The sequence below is a fragment of the Solenopsis invicta genome, chromosome 1 (genome assembly GCF_016802725.1).
Source record: "Solenopsis invicta isolate M01_SB chromosome 1, UNIL_Sinv_3.0, whole genome shotgun sequence".
Taxonomy (NCBI): Eukaryota; Metazoa; Arthropoda; class Insecta; order Hymenoptera; family Formicidae; genus Solenopsis; species Solenopsis invicta.
In genome coordinates, this window is record NC_052664.1 from 10,180,356 (window position 1) to 10,201,067 (window position 20,712).

At 37.4% G+C, this 20,712-nt stretch overlaps 1 protein-coding gene across 1 annotated transcript; it reads right to left on the bottom strand.

The window, feature by feature from the left end:
• Positions 1 to 11,582: 11,582 nt before the first annotated feature.
• On the bottom strand, positions 11,583 to 13,144 carry LOC120357889. The gene is made up of 2 exons (XM_039449755.1): positions 13,126 to 13,144; positions 11,583 to 12,353 (listed from the first exon to the last, which is right to left on the bottom strand). The coding sequence occupies exons 1-2, from the start codon at positions 13,142 to 13,144 to the stop codon at positions 11,956 to 11,958; spliced, it is 417 nt and encodes a 138-aa protein (XP_039305689.1). The 3' UTR covers positions 11,583 to 11,955.
• Positions 13,145 to 20,712: the final 7,568 nt, after the last annotated feature.

Genomic DNA, 20,712 nt, shown 5'->3' on the forward strand with positions numbered 1-20,712 from the left:
GGTTGTATTATATAAATCTTGCGTGTTCAACAAAACATTAAACAGAATAAATTACTGAAGTTCTATAGATTTTTATTTTTCTTTTATTTTTAAGATTAGATATTAATTTATACTAAAAAAAAGTTTCCTATGTTCAAATCATTTTCTTGATTTAAATAAATATTAGCTAGTATAAAATAATAATTTATTTTTACTCATGTTTTTTTTTAATCAAGGAAATGATGTTAAAATAATATGTATTTACTTAAAAATAAAATTTTTTTCAATTTATTACAATATTCTTGTGACTTACTCAAGATATAGAAGGAACGATAGCAATTTAGGATCAAAATTTGTCAGTGAGGGGAACGGTTGGGAATCAAACTATCTTTATGTTATTAGGTCTGCTGAACTCGAATATAAAGCTTAAAATTATCCAAAATTCAGCAAACTTTGTAAAAACACAATTTTTTATTTAAAAAAATCTTATCTGTAATTAAATATTTTCTGATGATCAAGTAGTAACCTTGAACAAAGAACTTTTTTTTCAAATGTATTATTCAAGTTATGAAGCTTGGAAGTTTCGTCCGGCATTAGCATTTTCCACGTCATATAAACACACGCATACAAAAACGACATAAATCCAATTGGGTAACTTACAGTATACTTAATGATATGGATAATGCTAATGCCGATGGTATCATGAATTTTGAGCATTATAATTTGAATACTTTTGTAGAAAAGCCTCGTTATTTAAACAGTACTTTTTGACAAAAAAGAAGTTTTTTTGTTCAAAGATACTTTGAGCATCAAAAAATATTTAACTACAAAATAAGGTTTTTGAGTAAAAAAATTGCATTTTCATTAAGTTCCCCGAATTTTGGACAATTTTAAGCTTTATATTCGAGTTTAACAGACCTAATAACATAAAGATAAACCGATTTCAATCAATCTCCTCACAAGCAAATTTTGACCGTAAACTGCTATCATTCTTTACTTCTTAAATAAAATTATATTTAAATAAAATTATATAAATTATATTTCTTTTTAGTGTTATAAGTTTACTTTTAATTTACTATTAACCCATGCAATCTTTAGCAAAATTCAAGCAAAATTATTTGCACAAGGAAAAATGCTCAAGTATGTATGTACATAGCTTCAGGTTACAATTAAAATTATTCAATTGAATCATCTAACCTTGTTACGTTATATTATTCATTATTCAATTGAATTAACATTATTCAACTGAATTAAGATTCCATTGATAACCGTGTAGTAATAATAATACTTTTATTCTTCTAAAAAGTTATTCACTATTAACTTTAAATATTTACATCAAATAAATATAATTTTGGAATTCAATAACATATTTTTATTGTTATTGTTATTGTTATGTTTATATACAAAAATTATATTTTAGAATAAAAAATTTATTTCAATTAAAATTTAAATTAATAAATTTAGTATAAATCAATAAGTCTACTTTAGACAAAATGCATTATTTTTTAATAATATAAATCCACTTACGGTTAACAAAAACATTGCTTTATTTAGCAACGATATTCAATCTGCGGTTCAGCTTGTAAATTTTTTATAGTTTATTGGCTTGTAACTGAAAATATAGAATCGTATAAAAGCACATTATGTACATGCTTATACATATATATATATATATATACACTACTCAAAAGAAAATAGGGAACACTTTCCAGGCACCAAAAATTAGGCTATTTTCAAATGACTGTAACTCGGTGAAAAATCATCGTAGATAAAAAATAAAAAAAGCATTTTGAAGCTTGAAGATCCAACTTTAACGCTCTATCAGCAGATTTTCAAAATTCTTTTAACTTCCTTGTCTTATGCAGTAAAAAAGCACACCCTGTTTTGTTCCTTAAAATTTCGTATTTTTGACACTTTGCAGTTCGACCAACAAATTTTTTTCGAACAATTCAAGTAAAGCTTCATAAACTACAACATTTTGCCTACAAAATGCTTTTTTTAAAATTTCTCTACGATTTTTTTTGACCGAGTTACGCTACTTTGAAGCTAAACCTGCATTTTTTACAAATGATATCCGTACTCCGTGAAAAATCATCGTAGACAAAAAATCAAAAAACCATTTTAAAGCTCGAAGTTCCAGCTTTAACATGCTGTTAATAGTTTTCAAAAATTTTCTCAATTTCTTAGTACTATGCCCCAAAAAAGATACACTGTTTTTTCCTTAAAATAACGTATTTTTAACAGCCTGTAGCTCAATAAAAAAATTTTTCTCGACAAATCCAATGCAAGTGCCATAAAGTATGACATTTTCTCTACAAAATGCTTTTTTTAAAGTTTTCTCTACGATTTTTTTTGACCGAGTTACAAGACTTTGAAGATATACATTTTTTACAGTACATTTTTCCGAAAAATGACGTCTACCGCCGACATTAGCATTACCCAATGTGCACCACGTGGAGGTTGTCGGTCGGATTTTTGCACATCGTGTGTGTGTGTGTGTGAGTGTGTGTGTGTGTGTGTGTGTGTGTGTGTGTGTGTGTGTATGTATGTATCACAGCAGAGATAAGGACCCCGCAGTTCGTCACTTCTGCAGTATTTAATGACTCCAAACCCTCTCTGCTGTGTGTGTATGCGCTCGCGCGCATGAGAGTTCAATAGTGTGTATTTCCTCCTCTCTGATCAATTACTGCTTGCAAGCGTTCTCGCATATTTATACATCTTGCAATACGATCTTGCGGAATGTTGTGCCAAATTTCCGTTAAAATTTCTCCCAATTCTTCTAAATTTCGCGGCTGTTCCTCGCGACACCTTAATCGTCGTTCCATTTCATCCCAAATGTGCTCGATTGGATTTAAGTCCGGGCTATTGGCGGGATGATTTAACAGTCTAATTGCGTGTCGTTGAAAAAAACGTCGCGTTATATTCGCCGTATGAGGTCGAGCGTTGTCCTGCATAAAAATAAAGTTCCGACAGGTTCGATTTAATAGCAAAACGTGTGGTCGTAGAATATCGTTGATATAACGAACACCCGTCATTGCCGGAGGTGGCAGGATCACTAGATCACTTCGTCTTGTAAGTGATATACACCCCCACACCATCACGGAACCGCCGTTGTAGGATCGTATTGGCATAACGCAACGTCGATCATAGCGTTCATTTCGTCGATGCCAAGTACGTATACGAGCATCATTGCCATAAAGACAAAAACATGATTCGTCGGAGAAATATACATTTCTCCAATCCTGTGAACTGTAAACATATAGTCGTCTTAGTCTAAAAAAAATCTCTTTTTAGACCACAAAGATGACCATATGTAAACATTGCATGCTCAATACAATAAAATTTTTTTTAGTACGCCGGCGATTCTCGCAGTGTGATAAGCGACACGGAATTTTCAAAATGCCGCGTAGACATTTATCGGCCGTAGAAGTTGCACGCATAATTGCGCTTTTGCAACAAGGTTTTAGTATGCGTTATGTGGCGCAAGATATTGGTGCATCTGTGTCCGTAGTGAGTAGAGCTTGGTTACGATATCAAGACACGGGAAATTACACGAGACGTGAAGGTAGTGGTCGTTCTCGATTAACGACAAATAGACAAGATCGAGCCATTGTTCGTTATGCATTAGAAAGACGAATAATTACCGCAAGAAACATTCGTAATGACATTCATTTGCGCCATGTGTGCGAACAAACAATTCGCAACCGTTTGAGAGAAGCCGGTCTTCGTTCTCGTGTTCGTGCACAAGTACCAAGACTCACACTCGTACATCACCAAGTACGTTATCAATTTGCGCGCGATCACATAAATTGGACCGCTAGGGATTGGAGAAATGTATATTTCTCCGACGAATCACGTTTTTGCCTTTATGGCAATGATGCTCGTATACGTACTTGGCGTCGACGAAATGAACGCTATGATCGACGTTGCGTTATGCCAATACGATCCTACAACGGCGGTTCCGTGATGGTGTGGGGGTGTATATCACTTACAAGACGAAGTGATCTAGTGATCCTGCCACCTCCGGCAATGACGGGTGTTCGTTATATCAACGATATTCTACGACCACACGTTTTGCTATTAAATCGAACCTGTCGGAACTTTATTTTTATGCAGGACAACGCTCGACCTCATACGGCGAATATAACGCGACGTTTTTTTCAACGACACGCAATTAGACTGTTAAATCATCCCGCCAATAGCCCGGACTTAAATCCAATCGAGCACATTTGGGATGAAATGGAACGACGATTAAGGTGTCGCGAGGAACAGCCGCGAAATTTAGAAGAATTGGGAGAAATTTTAACGGAAATTTGGCACAACATTCCGCAAGATCGTATTGCAAGATGTATAAATATGCGAGAACGCTTGCAAGCAGTAATTGATCAGAGAGGAGGAAATACACACTATTGAACTCTCATGCGCGCGAGCGCATACACACACAGCAGAGAGGGTTTGGAGTCATTAAATACTGCAGAAGTGACGAACTGCGGGGTCCTTATCTCTGCTGTGATACATACATACACACACACACACACACACACACACACACAAACTCACACACACACACACACGATGTGCAAAAATCCGACCGACAACCTCCACGTGGTGCACATTGGGTAATGCTAATGTCGGCGGTAGACGTCATTTTTCGGAAAAATGTACTGTAAAAAATGTATATCTTCAAAGTCTTGTAACTCGGTCAAAAAAAATCGTAGAGAAAACTTTAAAAAAAGCATTTTGTAGAGAAAATGTCATACTTTATGGCACTTGCATTGGATTTGTCGAGAAAAATTTTTTTATTGAGCTACAGGCTGTTAAAAATACGTTATTTTAAGGAAAAAACAGTGTATCTTTTTGGGGCATAGTACTAAGAAATTGAGAAAATTTTTGAAAACCATTAACAGCATGTTAAAGCTGGAACTTCGAGCTTTAAAATGGTTTTCTGATTTTTTGTCTACGATGATTTTTCACGGAGTACGGATATCATTTGTAAAAAATGCAGGTTTAGCTTCAAAGTAGCGTAACTCGGTCAAAAAAAATCGTAGAGAAATTTTAAAAAAAGCATTTTGTAGGCAAAATGTTGTAGTTTATGAAGCTTTACTTGAATTGTTCGAAAAAAATTTGTTGGTCGAACTGCAAAGTGTCAAAAATACGAAATTTTAAGGAACAAAACAGGGTGTGCTTTTTTACTGCATAAGACAAGGAAGTTAAAAGAATTTTGAAAATCTGATGATAGAGCGTTAAAGTTGGATCTTCAAGCTTCAAAATGCTTTTTTTATTTTTTATCTACGATGATTTTTCACCGAGTTACAGTCATTTGAAAATAGCCTAATTTTTGGTGTCTGGAAAGTGTTCCCTATTTTCTTTTGAGTAGTGTATATATATATATATATATATATATATAACAGAAATAAACATTAGATGGTCGTGAGATTTTGTCTATTTCTAAAAATAACCCTCAATTTAAAAAAGATTGAGCATTACTGCAATGTTTATAAAAATAGTTACATAATTATTGTTAAAATTTCTAAAGCATATAAACTTATTAGCATGTAATTCTATTTTTAAATAAAAAGTAAGATGTAAAATATTAAATGTATCGAAACAAGAAAAAGTGAGTTTATATTTTAAAAAAACGTTACAGCTTACGTATTATATCATAATCATTACTTAAGAAATGAGGAAAATCAAAGATTAAAAAAATAATTATCTAATTGCTATCTCAATTTATCTCCATAATGATAGATAAATCTACGAAAGTCAATACACTCTCTGTGTTATTTCTAAACATGAATGCTTTATATCATAAAAAAACAATCTTCAATTCAAAAATAAATAAAAATGAATAAAATGAATAAAAATAAACGACTTAAAAATGACTGATATTCTAAACGTCAGAGACGAGCCGATCTTTGACGATCGAATCGTCAAGATTGAAACCCACGCTTATTCGCCGTATGCAAACACAACGTACGGGCACAGCGATGAGATAAGAATACCCATACAACAACAAGATTTGTATACATTGCCGTACGAGAGTTTCCTATACGTCGAGGGGAGAATTACGAAACAGAATAGACCTGAAGGGGCCAGCGGTGACGTGGTATTGGGAAACAATTGCGTGGCTTTCATGTTCGACGAGATAAGATACGAGTTGAACGGCGTCGAAATTGATCGTAATAGAAACGTGGGCATAACCAGCACGCTGAAAAACTATGTAACGCTGTCATCCGACAAAAGCGTGATTCTGCGAAATGCCGGCTGGGAAACGCAGATGACTACCGCTGACGGGTATTTCAATTTCTGTGTCCCGCTCTACGTGCTGTTGGGATTCTGCGAAGATTATAAACGCATAGTGATCAATGCTCGTCACGAGTTGATCTTGATACGAGCGCGCAACGATAACAATTGTCTGAAGGGTAATTCGGCGTTGGAGCCCGTTCTCGAGTTGTTTAAAATTCAGTGGCGAATGCCGCATGTGCTCTTGAGTGATATAAATAAACTTTCGATGCTGCGCACTTTGGAGAGCGGACGATATCTCAGCATGGCTTTTCGCTCGTGGGATCTTTACGACTATCCACTATTGCAATGCACTACCAAGCATTCGTGGGCAATCAAGACCGCTACTCAGCTCGAGAAGCCGCGATACGTCATTTTCGCTATGCAAACCGGCCGAAAAAATAACATGTCTGAGGACACGAGCCGATTCGACCATTGCAATTTGACCAACGTGAAACTTTATCTGAATTCTGAATCTTATCCCTACATCGAAATGGATCTTGATTTTGCCAAAAACAAATGGGCTATTCTATACAAGATGTACGCGCGTTTCTGCAAAACCTACCTCGGATACGAGTATCTCGAGCCGAATCTCACCGTCACCAACTTTCTAAACAGAGGTCCGTTCGTAATAATTGATTGCAGTCGGCAAGTTGAATCGATTAAGAGCGCAACTGTTGACGTGCGAATAGAATTCGAAACTAAAGATAACGTGCCGGAGAACACCGGCGCGTATGCACTCATAATACACGATCGCGTGATTCAATATAACCCGTTGACAAACATTGTGCGCAAAATCACCTAATTCTGCGCATATATATATTATACGATACATCGACATGAACCACAGTCTTCGTTTCGACCGCGACATGTCCGTGCCGACGTTCGTGGATCTGCAAGGTTTCCCCCTTGGACGATTAAGGGGTTTTCATCGTAAAAGAATTTGCGGCGTTAAAAGGGGGAAACGTTCTCGCGCATTATATCTTTGACAGTCCCCAGCCATGGGATTGGTTGATGAAATCCGAAAGATCCTGTGCTTCCTGGCTCACTGCCTGTCATCATGGACTAAGATGGGGCACCGACGGAGTAGTTCCGTACCGGAAAGCGAGACAAGTGATTACAACTGCAGTACTGAGTGCTGAAAATCCTGACGACAAGGAGATTGTGTACGTCAAAGGGCACGAGAAACGAGAATGGCTGGGAGAATTACTTCTGGACAGTCGACGAGAATACACATACATCGAGAGCCTGGATGTTGATTACGAAGATGTGGATAATTTAAATAATCTAGATGATGCTAATACTTTTCAATGTGGACAACACCGTACGAATAGACATTGTGCTTTACAAAATGTATTCAAACTTTTCAATTGGTGGACACAATTACATGAATAAACATATGTAATATACGTTTTTTTTTATTCCTTTCCCCTCCATTACATCGACGTTTTTCTCTATTACATCGACGTTTCTTCAACGTTTTTTCATGTTTCATTTAGCGTTTCACGTACACTATGCACGTTATGTATAACGTTTTGTTCTTGTACAACGTTGTCGCGAAAACGTGTCGTGATACCGACGATGATGATGTAATTATTGGAAAGAGTGGGGAAACTATCCCCTCTCCTATACAAAAGATTCAGAAGAATAAACGTGTCGAGACATGTTCAAGGCTACCGATGAAATTGTTGAAGAGAGTGGGGGGAAGTTATCCCCTCTCCATCTATACGTTTCCAGTACAACATTAATAACTGCAAACATCACCATTTGGCGATCAGTATTGCATCAGTCGCTCGTTTGAACAGTTTTTGACATCGCTCTTGAAATACATACAATGGCAAACTATTACGTTCCAACCGAGGCGCGTGAAAAGTAAGTCTTTTGTTATACGATATAAAGACTTTACATTTTATTCATTTATTTCACTATATCCGTTTCTTTTTTTCAGAGCGTATATTCTTCGAATATACGATATACGCCACGTATACTGGGCAGAAGGTTTGCGCTAACATCAACTTCCTACAAATGGATTGATGTAGCGATCAACGTGGGATCTGTTTCCTGCTCCGTGGAGATATCGCTCGGCGATACACGCGGCAACCGGATTGTCCTACCATACAGAACGTGGAGAGCTCTGTTAGATAAACGTGCGGATTTCGAGCGATTCGTCCAGTCAACCGAAGCACCTTCGTTACCGATTTATGACCTTACCGTGCAACTCGTGAAATTGCGTGATGAAAGTATTGTTAAGTTATCTTTACTCGATGCATGTATTTACCTCAAGCCTACAACCATGCTCTTCATGTTTGAACTAGAGCACTGTGTGGAGCATGTATATTATACGCTGCATCAGAGCATTGCAACTGCGACTGAGAAATTTAAATATTTTGTAACGTTTTTGCGTCAAAACTTTGCCATGAACAAACCAGATGCGACAGAATTATTGCGCAAATCTTACGATAAGAGTTCGCAAATTGAGTGTGAATTAATAGCCTACGCTATTGATACTATTATATACGACGCATTAACTACTTAATAGAATGATTGTACACGATGTATTACATACTCAATAAAAAAAAAAATGTGAAACGTATAAAAAAGAGTTTGTCTCGTTATAAACCTTTTCCATGTTATAACGTATATTAGTGTTACAAGTTGGATTTAGTCTCTTATAGAATAGCCTTGACAGTGATTGCGTCACGCGAACAATAACATTCCACAGGGGAAGAATCGGGCATCGGCAAGACCATGCCTGCATCGGCAAATATAATTTGATTAAAGAATATTCTATATCTCTCGAACGGAAGGCTAGAAACTTACGAGACTTGAAAAGTTATATGTAGTGAAATACTGTCTTCCAATTGGATCCAAGAAGAATAACGAAAATTAGATAGAAAAAAAACAATTAATATAATATAATATAATTGCAAGCATAGAGTAGCGGCGTTTGCTTCGCCTACAATGTAATCATATATCTTTCGTCTTCGATGTAATCGTATACCTTTGCGATTAGCCGCCGTCAAAATACGCGATGCGACGGAGGAAGCTCTCGCTGAGCGAGCCCTTCGTCAGTCGAAATTATACCGTCGCGCAATTAAACAGCGTACGATCGTGTCGCGAAAAAAATAATTGAACGGTTATAATGGAGCCAAATTTTGGAGATGAGACGATGATTGAAGAGGAACTATATACATACTTTTCTCTCTTACCTTCTGATATATTGTATATAGTGATACAGATCGCGCAAGTTTCTCTATATGGACTACCTCCTCCTCCTAACAGTGACGAGGATGAGGACAATCACATTGATGAAGGCGAGGAAGACATTGATGATGATGATGATGATGATGAGCAAGAGTATGACGTCGTTGCTGCTCAAAACTTATACAATTTCCTCATCTACCAAGCACCGTGTACTTTGATACAGATCATTACGGTTATATTAACAATTCTCTACGAGAGAGAGGAACAGGAGGAGGAGGGGGAGGAGACAATCATTCCTTTCAGTCCTCCAATTAACGTTATGGTGATTGCATCTCCGCATTCACTGTTATATGAAATGGTTTATTATTATTATGAAAACGATGAAAATGAGGAGGAAAGACAATAACAGTGTGGTGGTGGTGGTGGTGGTGGTGGTGGTGGTGGCGGCGGTGGGCGGCGGTGGCGGCGGCAGCGGCGGCGGCTGCAGTCGTAGTGGTAAGTTCCTTTTTTAAAGAAATTTTTATTTTCTCTGTCCGCCGATTTCGCGCGCTAGCGGCAGCGGGCGCGGGCGGCGGCGGCGGCGGCGGCGGCGGCGGCGGGCCCCGCGGAAATCGCTGCGGAGAACCGCCGCGAAATCGCCGCGGAAAACCGCCATGGAAAACCGCCGCGGAGAACCGCCGCGGAAATCGTCGCGGTATTTTAAAAATACACGCCGGTTCAAAGCCATGGGATTCCTCTCTCTCCCCAACATCATCCTCGGCGGTACATACCGCTCTGCCGCGCGACTTACCCCCACCTTTCAATCCCACCTCTAGATCAGTGGGTGACACCACCCTCTGCATCTTGAGGATCACCACCCACTCCCTGTATCATTCCCGTGTAGGACCGCGGGCTGACTCCCACGCGCGGGTCAGTTCAGCGGGCTGACCCCCACCTCCCAAATTAGGTCTCGCGGGTCACCACCTACCTCCCATGTCAGACCCTGCGGGTCACCACCCACCTCCCACGTCAGACCCTGAGGGTCACTCCCCACTCCGCGGTACGTACCGCAGGTACCCACGCGCCTACATTCCCCCCTCGCCCCTCACCCCCCTCATTACTCCCGGATTAGAATCGGCATAGTCTTACTACTGTAAACATATCAATTTTTTAAATATTCACTATTATTTTTGATTACTTTATTCCATCTATCGGGCATTTGATAAATTTCTTTCCGAGAATAGTGATTTTAAATGCATAAAGTCGTCGATGCAGTTTTGAACCTTGTTCACCTTTAAAGAATGTATCAGCCATGTCGTATTGGAATGGTCGGAATAGATAATGATTAGAAAGGTAGTATAACCGCATGAAGGAAAAATTCTGACCAATAAATAATATTCTTGGCTTCTTTTGCGACGCGCAACGATATCGTTTTCCAAGATGACATGTCACATTTCATGGCCAGTAAACAGTCTTTTTTCTCGGTATTTTGTCGCTTAAACGAATGAGTTGTTGGTAATGTATTTAGCATTAATTATTTTGCAGGTCGTAGTAACTTATAATACTTAAAATCACGCTCTTTATACCAAAAAACATTAAAACTTTTTTTTCATCAATATTTGATTTCACAGTCAATGTCGATAATTGTTCAGGATTAATGTACGATTTTGTTCCTTTTAGACTTGTCATGCAAAACTCACTTTTCATTGACAGTATAATCTTGTAGAACTCTTTTTTTCTGTATCTTGTTAGAAAGATGATGTTAACTCTCCCGCTTGTTCTCCGGGCTGAATTTATACGGGATTCATCGGTTCAGCTTTTATATTTTTCTCAGTTTATGTTAAACAATTTTTCTCAGTTTATGTTAAACTAATTAATTGCCGGGTATTCCTAGTTGTAAAGCAAGCTCATCTTCAATCCAAGTGAGATTTTCATCCCATAATTGCTAAAACTTCTCGTCTTCAAATTTTCTGGACATTCCTGAATATTCTTTATCAGCAAGACAGCTAGAGAAATTGCCACTCCAAAACTTTTGGTATCACTTTTTACAGTTAAATTTTTAAATGTTACGACATCTTTCTTCAAAGCTTAGCAAAATCATATCTGCAGCCTCGGTAATATATTTTTTTAATTGGAAAGCAAAAGTGTTTGCAGTGTTTGATGTGTTGCTTATCGGATGTCATCGTATTCGATACTGTTTCGTAACGTTATGAAAAATGATGAATTCTCTTTACAGCTTCTTACATTCACGTATGCGATCGCAGAGATCCAAAAATCGATCAGTGCATCTTGAACAACGTTAATAATTTGAAAAGTAAAATCTATCTTTTTATGTTAAGATTTATTTTTATCTTTGCCAAGTACGTGTACTTTTGGCCTCTTGTGGTTACTACATTGAAGTCTAAGGTTACGTTTGCTCCTACATTATCTATAAAAACATACAAATAAGTAATTTTGAAATTATATCTAACGTTGTATCATTAGTGTTAAAATAAGTTGTATTCAAATATTTTATTTTAATAAAGAATCGATTAATTTTTTTTGCATACCCGAAGTAATGTAAAGCTGTCCCTGATGTATAACGGGGACTAATAAACGTATTTCAAAGTCATAAGTGTTTGCCCGTAACTGGTCGAATACAATTTCAAAACTGTAATGAAGAGTATCAATGTTTATACTAAAATTATTTATCTTGAAATCACATAGACCCCTTAATTGTGCATTTCTGATATACAATTTTATGTCAGATATATTGGTAAGGGCCAGAGTGTCAATCACAAATGGATCATTTGATGGAATATCCAATTCTGGTATTTCTTGGTAGATTTTACTTTTCAAATTATTAACGTTGTTCAAGATGCACTGATCGATTTTTGGATCTCTGCGATCGCATACGTGAATGTAAGAAGCTGTAAAGAGAATTCATCATTTTTCATAACGTTACGAAACAGTATCGAATACGATGACATCCGATAAGCAACACATCAAACACTGCAAACACTTTTGCTTTCCAATTAAAAAAATATATTACCGAGGCTGCAGATATGATTTTGCTAAGCTTTGAAGAAAGATGTCGTAACATTTAAAAATTTAACTGTAAAAAGTGATACCAAAAGTTTTGGAGTGGCAATTTCTCTAGCTGTCTTGCTGATAAAGAATATTCAGGAATGTCCAAAAAATTTGAAGACGAGAAGTTTTAGCAATTATGGGATGAAAATCTCACTTGGATTGAAGATGAGCTTGCTTTACAACTAGGAATACCCGGCAATTAATTAGTTTAACATAAACTGAGAAAAATTGTTTAACATAAACTGAGAAAAATATAAAAGCTGAACCGATGAATCCCGTATAAATTCAGCCCGGAGAACAAGCGGGAGAGTTAACATCATCTTTCTAACAAGATACAGAAAAAAAGAGTTCTACAAGATTATACTGTCAATGAAAAGTGAGTTTTGCATGACAAGTCTAAAAGGAACAAAATCGTACATTAATCCTGAACAATTATCGACATTGACTGTGAAATCAAATATTGATGAAAAAAAAGTTTTAATGTTTTTTGGTATAAAGAGCGTGATTTTAAGTATTATAAGTTACTACGACCTGCAAAATAATTAATGCTAAATACATTACCAACAACTCATTCGTTTAAGCGACAAAATACCGAGAAAAAAGACTGTTTACTGGCCATGAAATGTGACATGTCATCTTGGAAAACGATATCGTTGCGCATTGCAAAAGGAGTCAAGGATATTATTTATTGGTCGGAATTTTTCCTTCATGCGGTTATACACCTTAATTTTATTAAAGCACCGAGAAAAAGACTGTTTACTGACCATGAAATGTGACATGTCATCTTGGAAAACGATATCGTTGCGCGTCGCAAAAGAAGCCAAGAATATTATTTATTGGTCAGAATTTTTCCTTCATGCGGTTATACTACCTTTCTAATCATTATCTATTCCGACCATTCCAATACGACATGGCTGATACATTCTTTAAAGGTGAACAAGGTTCAAAATTGCATCGACGACTTTATGCATTTAAAATCACTATTCTCGGAAAGAAATTTATCAAATGCCCGATAGATGGAATAAAGTAATCAAAAATTGTGGCGCCTCCTCCGTTAAGTTTAGGGGCGCTGTTAGCGCATCGAGTCGCTAGTCTTTTAGATATTCTCTCTCTGGTCTTCCGACATAATTTGTGCCTGTTCACGTGTTGAAAAGTAATTATTATAAAAACTAATAAAGCAACGAGTATTCGATACATCCGTCGTTTCTGTCGTTACCCTCATAATTCTACGTGCTCTCCCAAGCTATCTAAATACGTAGCAACGCCACATTTGGTGCCGAAACCCGATTAATACCAGAAGAAAAGGGATTTCGAGAACGGTCGATTGGAATCATGTCGTTAACGGATAGCGGACCGAGCGAGACAAAGGAGGCCCGACCAGAAATTCAGAGGCTGCCCAAGAGGATCCAGGAGCTTCTCACCGTTGTAGGAGACATGGAATTAAAAAAACTGGCAGAACTCGCCGACAAAGCCGTGGAGAGGTCTGGCGTCCAGGAGGTAGCTCTAGTGTCGCGCAATGATGCCGTACCAACTGCACAGTCACCGGACTCTGAAATTGCTGCGCTCACCAAGCGTATCGGAAAGCTTGAGACGTTGATGCGGAGGACAGCTCGCAGCAGGAGTCGGAGCCGTAACAGGAGAAATTTTTCCAGAAACCAAGATGGGAACAGGAACAAGTCTAAGGATCGTTCAACAGGCATCTGCTACTTCCATAACAAATTTGGAAAGAGCTCATGGAAATGCCGTAAGCCATGTGCGTGGAAAGAAGGTAAAAAAGTGGTAGATTCGGAAAACTAGTCACGCCGTTGGCCATTGAGGCGGTGGGAAACGGCACAACAAACCAATACCGCCTTATTATAACCGATAGCACTACGGGTATGCGTTTCTTAGTCGATACGGGTGCCGATTTATCTGTTCTGCCTAGATCAACCGTTCACAACCGTCGACCATCAAGGGACTTTAAATTATACGCCGCAAATGGATCGCCCATAGACACGTTCGGCGAAAAATTATTGACGCTGGATGTAGGCTTGCGACGTCAATTCCCCTGGAGATTTACAGTAGCCAAAGTCTCACGAGCCATTCTGGGAGCAGATTTCCTTCATCGCTACAACTTGCTCGTGGACATTAAAAACAAAAGGCTTATAGACGGCATCACAAAATTGCATACAAGTGGACGCATTTCTAGTGCAAGGTCGCCAACCATATCTACAGTCAGCAAAAATAATCATTGTCAAGCACTTCTAGAAGAATTCTCCGACATTACGCGTCCAACTAATCGTGGGTGCGCACTACACCAAGTGAGGCACCACATCACCACCAAGGGGCCCCCACTCGCTGAAAGGGCCAGAAGGCTACCACCAGACAAGCTCAGGGCAGCAAAGGCCGAGTTCAATTACATGCTGAAAGAAGGTATTTGTCAGCCATCAAACAGTCAGTGGGCCAGTCCGTTACACTTAGTAAAAAAGAAATCAGGTGAGTGGCGCCCGTGCGGGGACTACCGCAGATTAAATAGCGTAACGAGTCCAGACCGTTACCCCTTGCCGCATATTCAAGACATGGCACGTCACTTTGTCGGATGTAGAGTCTTTTCCACGATAGATCTTGCACGTGCTTATTATCACATACCCATTGCGATCGAGGACAGACCGAAAACAGCCGTGATAACACCGTTCGGCCTATTCGAGTTCAACGTCATGACCTTTGGTTTGTGCAACGCTGCACAATCCTTCCAGCGTTTTATGGATTCCGTTTTAAGAGATTTAGACTTCTGTCACTGTTACATAGATGATATAATCATCGCGTCGAAAACTCATGAAGAGCATAAAAAACATATACGCATTATATTCGAAAGAATTAGGAAATATGGATTAACTATAAATATTACTAAATGCGTTTTCGCTCAAGAACAGGTTCATTATTTAGGCTGCATGATAGGCCCAGAGGGCATCTCACCGGCAACGGAACGTGTTGAGGCTATACAAAACCATCCCAAGCCAAAGACAATAAGTGACCTAAGAAGATTTCTTGGGATCATCAACTTTTATTGTAGATTCATACCCGACGCAGCAAAGGTGCAAATACCGTTAAACAAATTGTTGATCGGAGCTCGGAAGAAGGACAGGCGCGTAATTAATTGGTCGCCGGCAACGGAGCGCGCATTCCAAGAATGTAAGCAACTTTTAGCTAAACGAACATTGTTATGTTACCCCAGGGACTCCGCTGTAATGGCTTTGAGAACGGACGCATCGGACGTATCAGTGGGAGCAGTTTTGGAACAGAAGGTTAATAATAATTGGGAACCTCTAGGGTTTTTCTCGCGCAGGTTAGAGAAAGCGCAGTGTAAATATAGCACATATGATCGAGAGCTGCTTGCTATATATTTGAGCATCAAATATTTTAGGCACATGATCGAAGGAAGAAACTTGATCATCAGAACCGATCACAAACCCTTGACATTTGCTTTTCAGCAAAAGGCAGATAAGGCATCGCCCAGACAAACACGCCAGTTAGATTTGATCGGACAATTTACGACGAGAATAACGCACATAGCAGGAGCAGACAACACAGTCGCGGATGCGTTATCGCGCATAGAGGTTATAGATATGCCAGTACTCGTTTCAACAACAGAACTAGCCAATGCTCAAGCTTCAGACGAAGAATTGCAAGATATCCTCATGAAAGAAAACCCATGGAACTTACATAGGATCCAAGTCGATGATTCAGATGTTTTCATTTACTGTGACGCGGCAAGAGACAGCCTAAGGCCTTACGTTCCAGTCAGTCTCCGGAGGAAAATTTTTACGTTAACCCACGGTTTGTCTCATCCGAGCGGCCGCACAACAAAGAAGATAATCGGTAGAAGCTTCTTCTGGCCGCAAATGAACAAGAATATTGCTGAATGGGCCCGCTCATGCATAGCATGCCAACGGAGTAAAATTCACCGACACGTTAAGAATCTTCCAGAGCAAATAGAGGCGCCGAAGGGGCGTTTTGAGCATGTCCATATGGACATTGTTGGTCCTTTGTCAAACTGTCAAAATTACCTATATTGTCTAACAATCATTGACAGAGTCTCTAGGTGGCCGGAGGCAATTCCACTTTTTCAGGTCACAGCCGATGTAGTCGCAATCGCTTTCTTCACACACTGGGTGTCTAGATTTGGCGCGCCAGCCACCATCACGACTGATCAGGGCAGCCAATTTGAGTCGCAGCTTTTCGCTGCATTGACCAGGCTGATAGGATGCGATAGGATCAGAACGACGGCGTATCACCCCGCGTCGAATGGAATGGTCGAGCGATGGCACAGGTCACTTAAGGCGGCAATTATGTGCCATAACAGTACAAACTGGATTGAGACTTTGCCCGTGGTCCTACTGCGAACGTGTTTCGAGAGGACATCGGAGCGAGTGCAGCAGAATTGGTGTACGGTACGTCCCTGCGCCTTCCTGGTGAGTTCTTTTTCAACGAAGACATTCCTCCGGATCCACAGCCATTTATCGAGAAATTTCGTGAAAACATGCGAAAGATTAGACCAAAGCCAGTCACTCGTCATGACAAAAAGAAAGCATTCGCACATAAAACACTATATTCTTGTACTCACGTTTTTGTTAGGGTTGATGCAGTCAAAAGATCTTTGGAACCTCCATATGAGGGTCCATTTGAAATAATTGAGCGCATAACGGATATCATCTTTAAAGTCGACGTCAAGGGTCGGCATACGAATATTTCCACGGAGTGGCTTAAACCCGCATTCTTCGAGGCCGAGTCCACTGAGGAGACTGATTCCAGGGAATCAGCACAGGCAGCAGTCAAAATTTACACTAATCCAAGGAAGACTGATCTGAAGAGGACCCAGACAATACCAAAGAAGACTGTTACATTTAAGGAATAACTATTTAATATACTATTGTAAAAGAATCTTCAGGCACAAATTTTCGATTATAGCTTTAGCTTTAATATTTCGCGATTAAGTAAATCGCTCGGAGGGGGGTGAGTGTGGCGCCTCCTCCGTTAAGTTTAGGGGCGCTGTAAGCGCATCGAGTCGCTAGTCTTTTAGATATTCTCTCTCTCTGGTCTTCCGACATAATTTGTGCGTGTTCACGTGTTGAAAAATAATTATTATAAAAACTAATAAAGCAACGAGTATTCGATACATCCATCGTTTCTGTCGTTAACCTCATAATTCTACGTGCTCTCCCAAGCTATCTAAATACGTAGCAACGCCACAAAATAATAGTGAATATTTAAAAAATTGATATGTTTACTTTTTTTATAAATAAAGACTTAATTTTATAACAAAAGACCAAAGATATTTGCATATCTAATAAGTAGAAAGTATTTGTGTGTTTTTAGAGTAAACTAAAATAGAATCTTCTAAATCAAGCAGGAAGAATCGTTACCATATAATGATGGAAATTTATATATATATATATATATATATATATCTGAAATACTTACGTATTTCAGCTGCAACGTATACAGCTACAAATGCAAAAGCAAATATTGTAGCATACATTTTCCAAGTAACAAATATTTTTTTTTCTTGCAAACTTTGTAAAACTACACTATTAGAGAACAATACGATTTTAACAGCACTGTTCAATGATCTAAATAAGTGTGAAGACTGATTCACGTGAATGTAAACAAACTTATATATACGCATATCCCCTTTCATTTATATTGCACGCTGATTTTTTTTCAGGAATGCCGTTTTCATGGCCTTCATGTATAATGCATATGTACTGCATTTTAAAACATCCTCCGAGGGATAAAGTAACTTATTGCATAATTTTATCTTTAATCTTCGTAAAATTTGGACAGAATGTTGAAAAAACTTTAAGTGATATTTCCCCAAACAGTCGTAAAAATGTAACTCACTCTTTGAATTCAAATGTAGAGTTAATATTAGCTTTAATATTATTCATTGAAAGATAGTGAATCTAATGATTATCTGATTTCAGTGATACATTTATAACTACACAGTGATAAACACGCAGAAATAGATCTTTATATTGAAAACATAGATTGAAAAATTCTTCTCCAGAATTAAAGTATATACAATAAGAAAGTGCGATGGCAACAATTTTATACAATTATATATATATATATATATATATATATATATATATATATATATATATAAAAACAAAAACTAAATAAAATTGTTGTTTAATTTCAGCTTCTGCAGTCAACTCGTGACAACATTTGCTGCATATAGAAGTTTTAGATTTTGTACGTCTGAAACAAACAATACTTGTACTCAGATTTACAAGAAAGAACAATAATGTGTTTTCAGAATAAATCTAGAAATTTTAGTAAAAGAAAAATGATGTTTCAAACATTTAGACCTTTTTTTCTTTTGTGTCTCCTGAGTCCTATATTAATTAAAAAAAAAAACATGAGCCGATTTGAAAAGTTGAACCTTCCCCTTCACAATGCCGATATAAATAGAACATGCAAATGTACTTGCTTTAAAGTACATATAAAAATGTCGACCAATGTCAAGAATTAAGAATAGCCCCAAGCCCGGGGTAATTCGTAACTAGTCCGGAAATATTCCGAAATTTGTATTTTAAGTTGAAAGTCTGTAAAAAAGCTGTTGTTAAGACTTTCTTTTATTTAAAAAAGGATGTAGGTATACAAAAAATAAATGCAAACATAAACGTTTGCATGTTCTTTTATGCCATCGGTGTGACAGATTTCCTAACCTCACAAGTGTCAATCTTTAACGCTTTATAACTTTTTACCTGCTTAAGAGCGACGATTTTATATGCATATTCATGTTCTATGTACTAAAAGACACAATATTATCAAGTTTGAACTAAATCAATGAAGAACTTTACTTCAATGTTTAACTCTGCGTAGCGCAGACGTTCGTAACACAGCCGAAGGGTTAGGGTTACCCAACTTATGTTAGGCGCTGCAATCAGTATTAACGAATCGCCCTGGTGCTCGGTATTACGAACAGCCCCAATATCAACTGTGCGCATTATTGCGTACGATCGACAAAAATAGACATCACATAGCAAAAAGTAAACACGAAATGTTTTAAATACGTTCAACTGGACACGATGCATTCAAAGTTTTCAAAAAAAACTTTATTATCTTATTTAAATTTCGAAAAAATGCCGACTATTAGAAATTACTTTGACTGTCGCAAAACACATTTTTCACTACTACGACTTCAATATGACGCCGTTACCAACAAATCTTTGTTAGCAACATCGTTACATTAGGACGTGTTTACAGTGTTTAAAGTAAATTTTTAATACCTATGTACCCATAAAAAGATATTTCCAATTATCGAATTACCCCGTCTAACAATTTGCCCCGGTCTCCCCTATATAATTTTATTCATTGTTCCAAATGCATCTTCTTAAAAATAGCCTTGGCAATGATTGCGTCATTGCGTCATGCATTGATAAAATTCCAAGCAAGCAAAACTTTCTTTAATTAAATCTAATATAAAATCATGGTAAAATATTACAAGTAAAAGCTTAATTTGAACAGAAATTCTTTTTCTTTTAAACGCTTTACAATTACGAAATTTGTATATAAATAATATTAATGCAATAATATTGAAAATAAATTGCCATTTTTATTAGCAAAATTGCAGGAAATTTTAAAGTGTAACAAAAATAAAAGATGTATTTCATTGCCAATAATCATATAGACAGAGAAATAAATGACTAAATATTCCCGTTGATTTTTAAACGAAATAACTAATATACTCGCACACATGTACACACATACACACACACACATATCCTTACGTCTATATGTGTATAGACGACAGATGAGCTCCATTAAATAACATTTTACATATTTCCTACGTATATCCTTTGAAAAGCAATATTTTTTTTATACGTTCGAATTTTAAATCTCATCAAAATCTGTCCGCGCGTTTGAGAAATACGGATCTTTCTTTCTTTAAAATATTTAATATTACACATGCTGCATGCAGTGAAGAAAAAAATCGATATTCTTATAGGAGAAATACATGTGAAAAATATTTAACTATAAATCAAAAACTATTATTCCGGAGACACGAAAATTTATACCCGAGTTTCTCTTAATAATATAATACTAAACACTAAATTTCGATTTTATTAGTTTTGGAGATTTCGATTTTTAAAGATCAATAATTTTAACATGTAAACTTCCATAAGAGAATACCTCTAATTTTTAAAATAATTA